This window comes from Salvia splendens, chromosome 14 (genome assembly GCF_004379255.2).
Source record: "Salvia splendens isolate huo1 chromosome 14, SspV2, whole genome shotgun sequence".
In the NCBI taxonomy this organism is placed as follows: domain Eukaryota; kingdom Viridiplantae; phylum Streptophyta; class Magnoliopsida; order Lamiales; family Lamiaceae; genus Salvia; species Salvia splendens.
The window spans coordinates 260,411-278,124 of NC_056045.1; the positions used below are offsets into that span (position 1 = coordinate 260,411).

Sequence of the window (17,714 nt, forward strand, 5' to 3'; positions counted from 1 at the left end):
GCAAGTAGCCCGGTATTACAACCAAAGGGTGAAGAAGCTGCAATTTCAAGTGGGAGATCTCGTCTTGAGAAACAACGAAGTAAGCCGAGCAGAAAAGCTGGGCGAACTCGAACCCACATGGGAAGGTCCATATCGGGTGTCAGAAGTCCTCGGCAAAGGGTCTTACGAATTGACTCACGTGTCAGGAGCACAAGTACCCCGAACATGGTACGTTTCCAACCTCAAAAAGTTCCATTTGTAAGAGACAGTCCGGTCAGTCAGTCTTGAGTCCTGTTCGGTCAATGTGCTTTCTTTGGTTTGCTTGGTCTTTGTTTGTCTCTGTGCGTTTTATCTGTGCGTTTTGTCTGTCTATGTGCGTGTCGTCTCTTACAAATGTTACTGAGGTATCTCGTTCTTTAAAGACTGATCCCCTTTTTAGATCGATTATTAAAGACTATTGTGAGTCCAAGCTTCTAAGGAGGATATAAGACCACAATTCAGCTTAACAAGCAGTCCGTCTGAAACGAACTGCAATAAGCCAACGATTGTGAGTCCAAGCTTCCAAGGAGGATACAAGACCGCAATTCAGCTTAATAAGCACTTCGTCTGAAACGAACTGCAATAAGGGAAAGTCCGATCCACGCGATAAACCTCGCCGAATTAGGACGACCAAGTTCGGTCAAAGAAGTTTACCTCATAAGACCGGGGACGACCACGTCTAGTCAAAGGGGTTTACTGCATAAGACCACTTCGGTTAACTGGGAAAGTCCGATCCACGCGATAAAACTCGCCGAATTAGGACAAGGGAAAGTTCGATCCCGGCGACAAAAATCGCCAAATTAGAACACAAACCAAGTCCGGTCAAAGATGTTTATTTCATCGGACCAAAGACGAGTCCGGTCAAAGATGTTTATTTCATCAGACCAAAGACGAGTCCGGTCAAAGATGTTTATTTCATCAGACCAAGGACCAAGTCCGGTCAAAGAAGTTTACTTCATAAGACCAAGGACCAAGTCCGGTCAAAGAAGTTTACTTCTTAAGACCGAGGACGAGTACGATGAAATTTTTTCGCTAAGCTGCAAATACAGTGTTAGAAGCGAAAACAAAATTTCATTTTTCAAATCTTGTTCGGCATACAACTCAGCTACCCTACAAAATGGCGTTACGCTATTACAAAGGACTATTCTACTGTCCAGAGTTGCTGAAGTTAAGCCACCTATCTGCAAAATCCTCTGGAAGCCGAGTTCGGTTGTTCCGAGCAGATGAAGAATAAGCAGGTCGACGAGATGCTATCCTCGACCCAACGCCTCTTCCCCGAGCCCGAGAAGTCCTAACACCTCGGCGATGAAGAGTCTCTGCAATAAGCATCTGCTGATCTTGCTCGCTCATAGTCACAACTCCTCGGCGAATTTCAGTCCGTCCCTGTCTTGACGATTCCGGTTGCTCCTGAGCCCGTTCTCGTCTTGACGTTTCCGGCTGTTCCGGAGTTCGTTGTTGGCTGGGAGTAGGATTTTGAACAAGGGAACCAGAGGTTTGATCTGGAGTGCGAGCATCTGTTGGCGCGATATGCCGAAGGAATCTTTCTATGGAGGGGCGCCGAGAAAGAACAATGTTGTACCGAGAAGCCCAACGCCGCAGTGATGTCACAACTTGTTGGCAAGCCGGGCTCTCCAGCACATTGTTCATACGGAGTACATGATATTCCTCCCACAGTTCGTCAACTCGACTCTGAACATCTGATATGGTCATTCCCCCGCGCACACGGATGTAATCCTCATACGCAGTCCTCTCAGCAATGGCCGTATTCAGCTCGGCCTCCAGATCTTTCTTATCGGACTCTAAGTCTTTGATATCGGCCTCCAGCTTCACTAAACGAGCCAGAAGCTCGTCATTCTTCGTCTGATCGGCTATAGCTCTTTTCTCAGCTTCGTCTAAAGCCGAAGAGTACAGCCGTTTCCAGTGAAGTATCTCCATCTCCTTGAGTACAAAGCAACTATATTAGTTCGGCAGCTGTACCGAGCAGATAGTAAAATGCAACAGGAGTAAAGGCGAGTACGAAAAGCTATACGAAGACAAGTGTAGAGAATTTTTCATTCACAAGGAAAATTTTTTACACTAGGAGGGCTTCAAGGCCATTTTACAAGGAAGAAACCAGAGTAAGAGAAGGGAGACGAAATCATACTCCGCCAGCTTCGTCTCCGGCTCCTCGCTCTGGTTCAGCTTCTTTCTCCTGAGCTACCTCAGCCTCGGCCTCGCGTCCTGCCGGCCTCGCCTCCGCCTCCTGATCGGCTTCCTTCTCCGGATGCCCGGCCCGCTCGACTTCGGCCTCCGGCTCCAGCGGCTCGGCCTCACCCTCTCCGTTGTAAGTCGAAGCGGGTGAAACGGGTCCCACGGAGGCAAAGATAGCCTCCAGGTTCTCGTCCCGATCAGCTCGACAACTCCGGACTCGGTCTGCAGAAAGCAGGACCGAGGATGAAGCGAGCTCCTCAAGGAGCGGCAGATTCTGAAGCCGAGCTGCTATCTCTCGGCTGTACAGAGGCAGCACGACGTCGGCCCCCTGCTCGCCCTTATCGGTAATTAGCCTTACCAGACTACCGACAAAGGCCGAGAACTGGCTGCTCAAAAAGAGTTTCTCCGTGTAAACACGGAGAGCCTCCCCCTGGGCAGCCACGGCGGCAGCCTCCTTCTGAGCCTCCCGGTGCTTCGTCTGCTCTTGCAGGATGATGAGCTGGTTTTTGGCTGACCGGGCTTCATCCTGAGCCGATATCCTAGCAGCTCGGGCCCTCTCAAATTTGGCCTCAGCCTGTTCGGCCAGACTACGAGCAAGATGCAACTCCTTCTGCATCTCCTCGTAGTCGTGGGATGCTTTGGAGAGCTCCACGGAGACGAGCTTGGCTCTCTGAAGATGAACAAGGAAAAAACTCAACAGAATGGCCATCAAAAAATGTGGAAAAGAAGCCAAGTCAGAAAGCTTACCTCCACAAAATTCGTCGGCCATTGAAAAGGCTCAGGGACGTGTTCCGGGATGTCTGCAACCACCTCGGAGATGACCAGGTCTTTCCCCGGCACTCTTGGGGACTCATGAAATTTCCCCTTCCCTTTAGCCGAATACGACTCCGGCTCTTTCGGATCCGAAGAAGAGGTTTTTTGCCTCTTCGGATCCTTCTCGGCTTCAGACGCCGAGCGAGGGGCTCTCTGCCTCTCCGGCTCCACAAGCTCGGAGGACTTTCGGATAGCCTTATTCAGCATGTACACTGCCAAAAAGCAAGAAAGCAAGGTTAGTTTTCTTCGCTAAAGCAGTAGAGCATAAAGATAAAGAGAAATCCTCACCCTCGGCCTCTTCGTCCGAAGACGAGATGTCGAACACGACGTCGCCCTTGACGAGCTCAGACTCCGTGTATTGTTTCCTAACTATGGGAATCTTGTTGAGCTCGCCATCGAGCTCGTCCAACGGTTCAGGCCGAGGGTGACGGATAACGGACTTCGGCCCTCTCCAGGGAAAGCCCGGAGCCGCCGTCCTATTATAAAAAAAGAAGCGGTTTTGCCATTTCGGCCACTTGGTTTTGCAGAATGCCCTAAAAGGCTGTAAGGGGATCAAGTAAAACCAAGATCCCTTCCTTTTAAATTGGAAAAAATTAAGGATTGCCCGCAGAGACAGATCCTTATCTAACCTACGGAGTTCGGCAGCAAAAGCCGACAAGTGCCTCCAAGAATTCGGAGTCACCTGACCTAAAGGGAGTTGAAAAAAATCAAGAAGCTCTACAAAAGGTGGGGGAAGAGGGAAACGAAGCCCGCATTCTAAACAGGCTTCGTAAACGGTGGCATAACCCTCCGGCGGGTCGTTAGCCCTATGATCATCGTCGGGAACCACCGCCTTCCCCCCAGGAAAAGAGTATTTTTCGTAAAGGGATATCACAGTATCCTTACTCAAGATACTGTGAAAATACTCTACGGTCTTCTCCCCGGATTCTTTCCGGCTAGAAGACCCCTTACCCCCTTTTCTACCGCTACCAGACTCAGACGAAGAAGAAGCAGACATGGTTCTTACTCTTTGAAAGTTTGAAGAAATCCTGAGGAAATTTTTGAAAGCGGAAGGAAATTTTTCACGCAAAAGATAGAGAGTGCAGAAGAAGCCAATAGCAAAGGTGTTCAAATGATGAAGAAAGGCGGTATTTATCAGATTTGGAAAAGATTTCAAATCATCGCACCGTTTCATATTCCACCTTTTCAGGATTCGACGGCCGGATTTTACTGTCGCATTTAATGCCGCATTTAATGCAGTCACGCGCAGGGCACGTCCCCTGACTTCAGCCTCCCCCGTACCCTTTTCCAGAATGCCGAAGTGACTCGCTTCGCCGAAGTGATTCACTTCGCTTTTCGGGGGGGGTAGTGATGGGGTGCGTACTAAACAAGCCCAACAGCAATGACGGCCCATCAGCCCAAAGCCCAAGGAAGAGTATGAGTTCGGCATTAGCAAAGAGTTCGGCCTCAGCCTACAGCTCGGTAAAAGCCAACCTATCAAGCTCTGCTCTCAGGTCGGCATCAAGCTCTACTCTCAGATCGGCAACCAAAGCAGGAGTATGAGTTCGGCATTACCAAAGAGTTCGGCCTCAGCCTACAGCTCGGTAAAAGCCATCCAATCAAGCTCTGCTCTCAGGTCGGCATCAAGCTCTACTCTCAGATCGGCAACCAAAGCAGTTCGGTCTCAGTATTCGACCGAACAAGGAGTTAGTGGACCCATACAGGATGTCCAACACACCCACTACCACGTGGTGTCAACTCAGGCCACGATCGTAGGCCATGACCTACGCTACATCCACGATCTTAGGCCATGACCTACACGACATCCACGACTTAGGGTGGTGATGCAAGCCACGATCTTAGTTCAAGATATAAATAGAACTTAGATCAGATAGAAGAGGGTTAAGCTCTCTAGAGATAAAATCATATAGCAAGTCTGTGTTGTAAGCTGTAATCCCAGATCAAGCAATACAATCTTGCCCTCCCTTCTTCCCGTGGACGTAGATTTACCTCAGTAAATCGAACCACGTAAATTCACCGTGTCGTAATTTATTTTTACGAGCATTCATCATCATCAATAATTCGCGGATTCATCAGGGATAACTTATCTAACAATATTATAAAGGGTTGAATAGAATGGCCTTATTGTGTATAAGAGAGTGCTGCATTTTCTTAGTGGTTCATCTTATCATCTATAACTTTACGTGTTACATTTACATATAGCCACGAATAAATTCGGCAGATATAACTACTCAAAAGATTAATTTTTCAACCAATACATTCTCACAAATTGTGTCAACAAACAAATTAAAAGCATCATGATTATTGTGTACACTAATCTTTTATTGCACTTGAAATGTACTACCTTTGTTTGGTAAATTATCCACATCGTATTTAGGTATTAGAAACAAAGACTCTACTACTCATAAAACTAAGACATAAAACAAAAAGGCTTACTTAGTTTGCGAAAATATTTTCATGATTGTTTGCCTTTTATATAGGCTTAAAAGCGTTGTGATTCAATCATATTTTCAGAGGATAAAAATTGTCATGATAATTTGGCAATAATTCTCTACATCTATTATAATTTATTCAAATGGTGAGCAATAATTATAACCATGTGGGGTGTACGCATTTGTGTCAACTATTAATGGTGTTTTAAAAAATTAATTGACCTATGACAATTGCTCAGCTTACGCATAATTAGTTGCTCCTTGGAATAAAATATTTGGTGTTCAAGTTGGATTTATATACTTCCGTTTAATTGTATAATATTTTGTGTTAAGTTGAAGTTAGATACTTGTCCGCAGCATTATGATGCTTTATCAGAAATGATTCCAGGAAATAATAATTTAATATATTTTTTTGTAATCTTTCTTACCGTCGATTCTTTTCATTCGTTTAAATAAATAAATCTGTCGGAATCTTTACAAATCTTCCTCGGTTTGGATCTTGCGTTGGGCTTTATTTATATGTAAATTATCTGTAACTCACTTTCTATTAAATTAGTCGTACATTCAAGAGATGATTTTTTTTAATGAGGACTCAATTTGTATTATAAAAAATGGCGAAATTATGTAACCATGGAAAAGTAAATTACTTTTTACAAAATAAAGACAAATACAAATGTAGATCTTTTTATTTTTACTTTATTTCATTAGGTCCAGATAAAAAAAATCGTTTTTACAGCACTTTTATAATATTTGATAACTCCGTTCATATTTTAATTATTTAAATAACTTGCACATAAAATCATAGCTGAAATTTTGTAATAGTTATTACACAAAAAAGCTAATATTAAGCTTAAACAAAAATAATCTTTTTTAACCAATACACTTGCACCTGGTTTACTTTGATACATTGGAATTAGAAAGCTCTGCTCAATTCATAGATTTTGCTTTATTAGTTATTGAATTGTAAATGTAGTTATTAGTTATTAGTTATGATACATTGGACTGGAGTAGTATATAATTTTTCTTCTACCTTCGATTTTCAGCGATCGAATTCAACTTTTTTTAGAAAAACATTTTTAACTAATATACAATTTATCATGAGATTTATTAATATTAATAATATCAAATAACAGAAAAGTTAAGAATATTCATTAAATAAGGATTCAAAGAAATAAAAAACAAAAGTAAAAGGATTTATTAAAACCTAATAACACTGTTGATTATCGACGGAAGTAAACTATACATATAACTATTAATGAATGCATTAACACTCTTCAATAATTCTGAACTAGTCGTCACTATTTCTGTTTATATAGGGAGTAGTATTTAAGAGGATAATAATGGCTTCTTAGAGCATTCGTGGCGCGCCCTAAAGCCCGCCCTATGCACCGCCACGTCAGCATTTTATCCTCCTCCCCTTCTACCTGCAGTAGAGCGTCCGAAGCATTTTAACTATTTTGTTAATTGACAAGTGAATCGAAAAGTTACAAATGAAAAGTGAAATCAGGGTATATATATAAACAAAATTTTCGAATTTTAAAATTAAAAAAATAAAAAAATAAAAACGCGTTGCATCGTCCGCGCCATCGTCAACGGCACCCACAGTGGGCGGAGGATGCCCTATCGTCCGCGGACTAAGCGTCAGGCGCGGACGACGCATCGTCCGTCGTCCGCGGTGCCACAATGGCGGACGATAGTTCGCCCGACGCATCGGGCACGCTATCGTCCGCCTCATTGCTGATGCTCTTATATATTAAAATGATTCAAACTTTCGATCTATCTATTGATTAGAGGGATTGATTGGAGGGAGTTCGTCTTACCAATTAAATTACCCCCCATCATCTATAGTGGTGTTTTGTAAGTTTACATTTTCTTATATACTCCTCCTATGTACATAACTAAAATGGTGATTGTTCTAACTTCATCATCCCTAATCTAAAATTTTGTAAAATCTGGGGTTGTATTGACTTGGGCCCAAATAATTCTAACATAAGTAGATCTACATGCATTTTGGGCAAATTTTGGAATTCTATATCAGTTTGTTTCGTATATTTTGATGAAAAGAGCCTGCACTGCAGTTTTGATATCTTCGAATACAATTTATAACAAAAAGTGCACTACATATTTTACAGTCAGTACAATGAAAATCTAATTGAGCATACAGTAATACTTGTACAGATTATTAGAATTTCTTAAATACCTATATATAATTATATTATGCCATGTGGCAAATGGTCGTCTTCGATATCATCGACGTTCAGAAACAAGGAGCTGAAACTTCGAGAAAATAAATTCACACACAACACTTTCAATCTGTGATTAATTTACACACATTTTGTTACTCAAAAATGTCAGCTTTATCCAATTCTGTTGTCATTTCGGAACGCCCTCTTCTCCATTTCTCGTCTGGTAAATCTTCTGATTTATTTCATTTTTTTGCATCTCTTAATTATCTTTCTTTTTTGTTTGTTCATCATTTTGAATTTCTCTTCACATACATGGATCTTCTGATTCATTTCATTCTTGAACTGGCTAATAATATCATATTTTGTTGTTTGTGTAAGCTGTATTGTTTCTTCATAATGTTTTCTGGAAATATGATTTTTTTAGCTTTGAAGATATAATACAAGTGCTTGATGAATTTGGGGATTTTGAATAATGTTGCTGGCATTAACTGAAAAGAAACTCCTCTTGATTTATTATTTTTTAGGTTTCTTAACAGCTGTTCTACGATGCCACTACTGCCAAACTTGGGGAATTTTCTTTTCATTTATTTCTTTTGTATATGGAGTAGAATTTTAGCTCGATTTTGTAAGAATGTTGCTTCGATTCCATGATTCTAGTATAAGCTTGCTTAGTGTTAGTGGTTAGACAATACTACTATTGTTCTGATTCTTGTAGGAGTATAAATGTATTCTTTAAAAGTGAAATGGATACGAGCTGTAGCACGTTGTCATGCACGTCACTGTATGTTTATGATGTATGTCCTAATTTGTATCTGAAATCAGCAGATGGTTTAGGTTCCCCCAAGCTGGCCTTCAGCAAAGACGGGGCAAGGAAATCAAGAAGCCTGAGTAAAGCACTCACTGTCCAAGCCAGTTACAAGTATTGTCTTCACATTTGATTTGGCAAGCTGTTCTTCTTTATAGTTTCTTATCAAGATAATTGAAAATGTGATAGATAATAGTGGTACCGTTTAACCATGTAATTGAGATTCAATATGAGACTCTTTAAGTATCTTCGTCAATATTCTCTATATCAGGACTCCGTCACTCAGCTATATAAATGATGATTTCATTTGTTATATATAGGTATTTTAAATTTTTTAGTGTATTAAGAGGCCATCTAAAAGTATTGTTGGGATTTTGTAATTGATGTAGTGACGGTGGAAGACCAAGCAACGGAGGTGCCTTTATTAGCGGATTTGTTCTAGGGGGATTACTCGTTGGAACACTTGGTTGTGTCTATGCACCTCAGGTCCGACTGATATGATCAATCAATAACAATCCAATTCGTATCATCACTTGTCAATACATGATTTTTTGCTGACACTTTGAAAGTGGTGTAGCTGACATTCGACTGGTCTTTTTTTTCGAGCTCACAGATCAGCAAAGCTTTAACTGGTACTGAGAAGAAGGATTTGATGAAAAAGCTGCCCAAATTCCTCTACGACGAAGAGAAGGCTTTAGAGGTATGTACGTAGCTCTTTAGTTTGAAGAGGCCAATTATAGCTAATATCTATATGAATTGTAAGTGCAAAATTTGTGGTCATAATGCTAGCAGAGTTAGTTAATAATCTATACTCAACTCATTGATTCAGGAAACAAATTAATAGAAATAAACACAAATAGGTGTTGCCCTGGTCTCGGCAGAAACAACACTTTAGGTACTAATGATTGGAACATAGTTGGTAGTGTATCTAAATTCTTTGTCACTTTATGACTCTTTCCTTGCGTATAACTTTATCCACAGAAACAACGCAAGAAACTAGCTGAGAAGATAGAACAACTCAACTTGGCTATAGATAATGTGTCGACACAATTGAAGACAGAAGAAGAACCCCCTACTGAGGAAGATTTGAATGTAGAGGAGGACATAGAAGCTCTTGTCTAAACCATGTCAGTCATCTCGGAATCGGACCACCTATGCGCTTGTTGCATTATACGCCCATCGTTTTGGGATATACACTTGTTTGTTCATGCTTCGGAATGATTTCCATGAGATTTTAGTTCGAAATTGTTTATGAAAAGCTACGAATTCTGTGAATGCTGAGATTGTTCAAATAATTTGTACTGTATTTCTTCTTTTCTTCATATGTTGCATTTTTAATTTTGCAGGATTTCTGAATTCATGATTAAATTCTAGGTTTGGTAGTATTATTCAGAAGGCCTTAGAGTTGCATATAATTATGCATTGGTATACACATATTATTGGTTGAGCTCACAGCAAAATATTTGTTTTGTGCAGTTGATTGAATTTCCATAGATAAAGTAAAAACAAAAATAGTTGACTCTAGAAAATGAATGTTTGTCATGTACATTCAATATGAATGAAAAGTGTATAAGATAACAATAGTAATATGAAAATATTAAAAATATAAAATGGAGTGATCAATCTTGTGGTGCAAAATCTGATGGTGGAGAAATAAGCTTGATCCTATCTGATACCAATCCTCAAACATCATCTTCACCACTCACTAGAAAATCAATCATAGCCAATAATTATTCCAAAAAAGAAAAAAAAAGATAATTTATTTACATATATTATATATTACATATATCTTGAAAATATTTCCTGTAGTTTCAGTTGCAGCCATGGCTTCCCATGCAGCATTAGCATCTTCAAGAATCCCAACAAGCACGAGGCTTACATCGAGAACCGGTCACTCTTTTCCTGCTCAATGCTTTTCTAAGGTGAGTTAATTTCCTTCCTTTTTCTTGCATCTCTCGTGAGTTTCATGTGCTCTACTTTGATTGTTACTGTGGTTATCTTTAGAAGCTCGAGGTGGCTGAATTCTCCGGCCTTAGGTCGAGTGGATGTACGTCTTTCGCCAAGAATGCTAGGGAGGCTTCTTTCTTTGACGTGGTGGCTGCACAGCTCACTCCAATGGTACAGATTGATTTATGAATTTTGTTTGAAAAATCTGTTTAAGATGATGCATCCATGTTAAGAAGGTGGATGTAATGAATGATGAAGCATCAACTAATCACACAACTCAAAGTAACAAATTTCTCGTGCAATATTATTAGACTGCAGGATCCACGCCCGTTAAGGGAGAGACCGTTGCCAAATTGAAGGTCGCGATAAATGGTTTCGGACGCATTGGGAGGAACTTCCTCCGCTGCTGGCATGGCCGGAAGGACTCACCACTTGAGGTGGTGGTCGTGAACGACAGTGGCGGTGTCAAGAACGTAAGTCTACGACATACTCACAAAAAATATCCAACCTTTGCAATTCAACTGATTTCCATTTCAACATTAGGCCTCCCACTTGCTCAAGTACGACTCCATGCTTGGCACCTTCAAAGCAGATGTCAAGATAGTCGACAACGAGACCATCAGTGTAGACGGGAAGCCTATCAAGGTTGTCGCCAACAGGGACCCTCTCAAGCTTCCTTGGGCTGAACTTGGCATTGACATTGTCATTGAGGTATCTGCGATTGAAATTCAATTTCTCAACCTGCTCGACTAGTCGAAGATTATAATGTCTATACTGAGAAATCTTGAACGCAGGGGACCGGTGTATTTGTGGATGGTCCGGGAGCGGGCAAGCACATTCAAGCCGGAGCCAAGAAGGTTATCATCACTGCTCCGGCTAAAGGGGCCGATATTCCAACCTACGTCGTTGGTGTTAACGAACAAGACTACTCCCATGAAGTCGCTGACATCATAAGGTCCGGTTAGATCTCTACTGATCCTTGTAAGAATCTTATGTAACACGTGTTTTGTTGCGTGTTTACAGCAATGCTTCTTGCACCACCAACTGTTTGGCTCCTTTTGTGAAGATATTAGATGAAGAATTTGGTAAGATCGGATGTTCGCAGTAGAAATATACGAAAATCGAGCTATTTTTGTTGATTGATTCAAAAAAGTATGTGAATTTTGTTTGAATTTGCAGGTATTGTTAAGGGAACTATGACAACTACACACTCTTACACTGGTGATCAGGTATCATTGTATCATGTTGTGTATGCTGTAAAAAAAAAAAAAGAAATGAATGCTAAAGCTCTGTTGTGTATGAATCCTGTAGAGGCTTCTAGATGCTTCGCACCGCGACTTGAGGAGAGCGAGAGCCGCAGCGTTGAACATCGTGCCAACGAGCACCGGTGCAGCCAAGGCGGTGTCGCTAGTCCTGCCTCAGCTGAAGGGCAAGCTGAACGGCATCGCCCTCCGTGTGCCGACACCCAACGTCTCGGTCGTGGACCTCGTCGTGAACACCGCGAAGAAGGGGATGTCCGCGGAGGATGTCAATGCTGCGTTCAGGAAAGCGGCTGACGGACCGCTGGAGGGCGTATTGGCTGTGTGCGACGCCCCCCTTGTCTCCGTCGACTTCCGCTGCAGCGACGTCTCCTCCACCATCGACTCCTCACTGACCATGGTGATGGGTGACGACATGGTGAAGGTCGTAGCGTGGTACGACAACGAGTGGGGATACAGGTACGGATGAGTCCTTAAGAGCCTTTTTTTTTAAAAAAAGTTATGAATGGTGCTTATATATGATATCGAATATTTGAAGCCAAAGAGTGGTGGATTTGGCTCATTTGGTGGCGGCAAAATGGGCAGGAGCTTCGACACAAGGGAGTGGAGATCCATTGGAGGACTATTGCAAGACCAACCCTGCAGAGGAGGAATGCAAGGTCTATGAAGCCTAGCTTTCTCCGTTCATTTTTTCTCTTATATCTTCACTTTTATACATGAACGTGTATCTTCAAATTTGTTCAACACTTTAGGATGCGTATCATATATTATCACACCACTCAAAATACACTAATCATGTCACAAATGGGATGTTCATTTTTTATTGTAAAGAATTTAATAATAATAATAATAACTTAAAAAAGTATATTTGTATTTTTTTTCTTATTCATGCATCTTTGCAGTTACATTTTGTGGATAACCGTTAACTACATTTTCTAAAATAAATAGTAGAATATTACGGTTTTCATTTTATAAGCAAAAGCCGTTGGTTACTAACTGTCCATAATTACAAAAAAATCAGTTAAAAGTCTAAAATGCAATAAAATTAATATTTTTCCACTAATCCAAAACGACGCGTCTCTTGAAATTGTAGCCCTCTTAGCCTATATATACTCCTCAAAATTACTATTAATTCGATAAGCCTTTAATATTATTATTATTGCATAAGCACACTTTTACACAAACACGTTCACTATAAAAACTATGGCAAGAAGCGGTGTGATCGCCGCCATGTTGGTGACTCTTGTGGCGGCAGCGGTGGTGGCCGAGGCGTCGGAGAGGAGCGGAAGCGGAATCGCCCATTGCATGGGGGAGTGCTATTTTGACTGCACTCAAACAAAAATCTTCACCGATGGTGAGTGCAAGAAAGATTGTGTCTTTGCTTGTGCTAAATATGGAAATGCCAAGAAATTTAGGGACCAAGATGATGATACTAAGTTCTTCCCTTCTTGGATTTAACCAAATTTTAATACTAGTACTATGTTTTATTGTATTTTGTTATATTGTTGATGTTGCCAAATCAGTGGCAAAATGATGTATAATACTCTATTGTTTGATGTATTATATGTATTTGTTTGTGATACTTGAAATTTGATTTCACATCATTCCATATAATTCTCTAAATAATTGCAATGATTGCATAATATCTTTACATAAATAAAGAATATTGAGTGATTTCTATTGCATATCCTACACATTCGTGAATCTTTTCGAACAAAATTGTTAAATATACATTACAGTTGAATATGATTTGATTTTTTTCCTTTTCCCCATTTTTTCATGTCTTTGAATTACTCCTATCTAATTCAGTTATATATTCGTTCAACCGGATCCTTCACAAAATGTAATTAATGTATTAATAATTATTTTCCCATTAATTCCCGAACGAGGTGTCTTTTAAATTGCGAATAAACAATCCTGACTCTGTGGATGATTACTTTTTTTTATCACAATGTTCCTATTAATATTTTATTACATAAAACACATAAATTTAATATTATTGCCAACGTTCATCGAAGCTGAGGATTTGTTATCGTGGATAATGTCACAATAATTATACCACCATAAATAAAAATGCGAAAATTAAATATAATATAATATGCAAGAAAATTCATAATGTTGATGAAAATAAGTATTTGTATTAAATTATCCATTCCATATGAACGAACAACTTGATTACATGGTCACGAACATGTAGATTTAAAAATACAAGTCAAATGCTACTTGTACATAATTGACCTAAAACCATATACACTTGGTCAACGTAATATTTTGCACATCCAACATCAAATACAGCAATAGATAAAAATTCCCCTGCAAATAACGATTCCATTAAAACAAATATTACACTTTTTTCTATATAAAATAAATCTAAAATAACTAAATACACACACTGTCAAAAGATAATGGCAACGGCTAGTTAGCCAAATACCAAGTACCAATTACTTGGTAATTGTTTTTACATTAAATTGGTAGTATTTACCTAGACATACATTTATTAGTGGGAGTTCCTAAGAGTTGTAATCTCCCTATAAAAGGGAATGTTTTGTATCAAACTAAACACAACAAAAAAAAGGAAATAAAAACATCTTCCTCTACAAACTCCAGCCACCATGAATCTTCTATCCCTCGCCTCTCTCGATCACCATCTTTAAGATGGTATCAGAGCAGGTTGTGAGAATGTGGGACTCAGAAAATTCTCATCACCGTCCCTAGAATACCTTCCTCGACCTAAGAAAGTCATACCAAAGAGCTATCTCAATCCACTAGTCAGACCATGGAGGTCGAGGACATCGCCCAACCATCAACCTCGTCTGTAAATCCTGAGGTAAACGACTCTGAAACCAACACAGTTCCATTGGAAATAACTAACATTGACAGGGTAAGCCGAGAAGAAGATACCAGGAACAGAACCGACAGTAACAGGCGGTATGAACTACCACACAGGAGTACAAGGGGAATTCCTCCCAAAAGATACTCTCCGGATTGGAAAGGGAGAAAAACAAGATATTCAGTAGCAAACATCGCCCAAGGACACCTCACAGAAATGGCTCGGGCATTCGAGGCAGCCCTATATGAAGAAGAAGAAATCCCCCAGTCATTCCAAGAAGCAGTCAAGCACAAGCATTGGAGAGAGGCTATGAAGAAGGAAGTTGAAGCTCTGATCAAGAACGGAACTTGGGAAAAGTGCACTCTTCCAGAAGGAAAAAAACCAGTCGGATGTAGATGGGTCTTCACTATCAAAAGACGTGCAGATGGATCAATCGAGAGATATAAGGCGCGATTGGTGGCTAAAGGATACACTCAAGTATATGGGATTGACTATGATGAAACGTTTTCCCCGGTTGCTAAGCTCGATACCATCCGAGTTTTGTTGTCAGTTGCAGCTTGTAGGGATTGGTCACTACATCAGTTTGATGTGACTAATGCCTTCCTCCATGGAGAATTAGAAAAGGACAAGGAAGTGTATATGACGGTTCCACCAGGATTTGATGGCGAGTTTGGTCCTGGACAGGTGTGCAGACTGAAGAAAACTCTCTACGGCCTAAAACAGTCCCCGAGGATATGGTTTGGGAGGTTTTGCCAAACAATGATCAAGCATGGATTCAAACAGAGTCTCTCTGATCATACTCTCTTCACAAAAAGGAGAGGGGATAAGGTAACCTGCCTTATCATCTATGTTGACGATATGATTATAACAGGAGATGATACAGAAGAGATCAACAACCTCAAGACAAATCTGTTCAAAGAATTTGACATGAAAGACCTCGGCCCGCTGAAGTACTTCTTGGGAATCGAAGTATTGAGATCAAGGCATGGAATATTTTTAAGACAGAGAAAATATGTTCTCGATCTACTGGCAGAAACTGGCCTTTTAGACTGCAAGCCAGCCGATACACCAATGATACCAAACCATGGACTTAAGATTGTTGAAGGAGCTGAATCTACAGATCGAGAGAAATATCAAAGGCTGGTAGGAAAATTGCTTTATCTCTCACATACCAGACCAGACATTGCATATGCCGTTGGAGTTGTTAGTCAGTTCATGCACCGACCTCAAGAAGAACATATGAATGCAGCCTTACGAATCGTAAGGTACCTCAAGGGCACATCAAACTTTGGAATATTCTTAAAGAGGGGAAAGGACCTTGAAGTGGACGGCTATACAGATGCTGATTGGGCAAGTAATCCAGTCGATAGAAAATCAACCGGCGGATACTTCACATTCATTGGAGGCAACCTGGTAACTTGGAGAAGTAAGAAGCAAAAGGTCGTTGCCTTATCTAGTGCTGAAGCAGAGTTCCGAGGAATCAAAAGTGGACTCATGGAGATTATGTGGCTAAGAAGATTGCTTACCGAGATCGGTTTTCCCCCAAGCCGTAAGAGTAGGCTATTCTGCGACAATAAAGCAGCGATCAGCATATCAGAAAATCCAGTACAACATGACAGAACCAAACATGTCGAGGTCGACCGTCACTTCATTAAAGAAAAACTGGAAGGAGGAATTATAGAGTTTCCGTTTGTTCCATCAGAAAAACAATTGGCTGATATCTTAACCAAGGCAGTAAATCCGAAAAGCTTTAGAGAAATATTGACCAAGTTGAACATCGGAGATACCGTTGCTCAACTTGAGGGGGAGTGTCAAAAGATAATGGCAACGGCTAGTTAGCCAAATACCAAGTACCAATTACTTGGTAATTGTTTTTACATTAAATTGGTAGTATTTACCTAGACATACATTTATTAGTGGGAGTTCCTAAGAGTTGTAATCTCCCTATAAAAGGGAATGTTTTGTATCAAACTAAACACAACAAAAAAAAGGAAATAAAAACATCTTCCTCCACAAACTCCAGCCACCATGAATCTTCTATCCCTCGCCTCTCTCGATCACCATCTTTAAGACACACTAATATTATTAATGGAAGCTTTTGATATGTTTGACTAATTCTGTTTATCTACTGATAGGCGATTAAATAATGCCCCACTAACATAATAATATGCCCTACATTTTAAAATTTGAAATTGAATGTTCAACATATTCATATAGAATTTTTCAAACGCCTGAGCCTTTCATCAAAAGTCACCAGTGCAGACATTTGGCATTATATTTTTTTACACAATTCATATTTGATTATCTCTCATCCACAAATTCATAAAGATGGCAAGAAATGGGGCTGATGGTGGCTATGGCGGTGGAGAACACAGCTTGTGTGAGCGAGTGCTATAGCGAGTGCCTTCAAATCAAGATTTTCAATGAGGATTATTGCAACGAAGAGTGTTTATTTAGTTGTGGAGGATTTGCTCTTACAAATCTTGATGACTCTACATTCTTCCCCTCATGGATTTAATTAGTATATACTCTGTAAATACGATACAAATTAATCATATGCTATCAACTATGTGTCTCTCTAGAACTCTTGGCCATATCTCCTTTTCTAAATAGTTACTTTTTATTACTTTTTTTTTTTGATATTTTACCAATTTTTTATTACTCACGCCGTCTCAAACTCTTTATTTTACAATTAAATATGGACAACAATATTTATTATTAATAATTTGGGGAACGAAAAGAAAATTCCTTTTTTGTATGATCAATAAAAATATTTAAGAATTTATTAACCAATTAAATGTATGACCATGGAAAAGTAAAGTCTACATGTCAAAAATGAATGAAATTTACTATACCATCAATCCAAATTCCAAACGCTGCAGAGTTTGTGGAAACGGGCGTTTAATTTACGAACACCGAATCGAAAACCAACCTCGCTTATAATTCTCGTACTATATTTGAAATCACCCCACAATTTGTGATTAATTTGATGATTGATGGTCAATTGAAATGAGTTTGGTGATCTTGATTTTAGCTGTTGTGATTGGAAATCCTCTGTTGCCATTAACTGTGTGAGTGCCTTGAGCCTTATTTCTTTATGTTCTTCAATTTTGAATTACAAGTTTCAGTCCATGCCTTGTTTTGGGGGTTTTAAGGCATCAATTACCCCGTCCCCATTTCCGGCCCCAAGTCCCCTCCACGTCATCATTCCTCTATAGTTGCGGCCCAGGCCCT

At 40.1% G+C, this 17,714-nt stretch overlaps 2 protein-coding genes across 4 annotated transcripts; both read left to right on the forward strand.

Moving 5' to 3' along the window:
* Window positions 1-7,668: 7,668 nt before the first annotated feature.
* Window positions 7,669-9,766, forward strand: LOC121763943. Of its 2 annotated transcripts, none has more exons than XM_042160034.1 (5): window positions 7,669-7,862; window positions 8,462-8,558; window positions 8,834-8,930; window positions 9,058-9,144; window positions 9,426-9,766. In XM_042160034.1, the coding sequence occupies exons 1-5, from the start codon at window positions 7,802-7,804 to the stop codon at window positions 9,564-9,566; spliced, it is 483 nt and encodes a 160-aa protein (XP_042015968.1). In that variant the 5' UTR covers window positions 7,669-7,801; the 3' UTR covers window positions 9,567-9,766. The 2 variants fall into 2 exon arrangements, with proteins under 2 accessions (XP_042015968.1, XP_042015969.1); XM_042160035.1 differs by having other exon boundaries at window positions 7,670-7,862; window positions 8,465-8,558.
* A 469-nt stretch (window positions 9,767-10,235) lies between these two features.
* LOC121763941 (glyceraldehyde-3-phosphate dehydrogenase B, chloroplastic-like) lies at window positions 10,236-12,535 on the forward strand. 2 transcript variants are annotated; one of them, XM_042160032.1, is made up of 9 exons: window positions 10,236-10,366; window positions 10,449-10,562; window positions 10,703-10,864; window positions 10,935-11,102; window positions 11,186-11,346; window positions 11,415-11,476; window positions 11,571-11,620; window positions 11,703-12,109; window positions 12,189-12,535. In XM_042160032.1, exons 1-9 carry the CDS (start codon window positions 10,268-10,270, stop codon window positions 12,322-12,324), a joined length of 1,359 nt encoding a protein of 452 aa, XP_042015966.1. In that variant the 5' UTR covers window positions 10,236-10,267; the 3' UTR covers window positions 12,325-12,535. The 2 variants fall into 2 exon arrangements, with proteins under 2 accessions (XP_042015966.1, XP_042015967.1); XM_042160033.1 differs by having other exon boundaries at window positions 10,248-10,366; window positions 10,452-10,562.
* The last annotated feature ends 5,179 nt before the right edge of the window (window positions 12,536-17,714 follow it).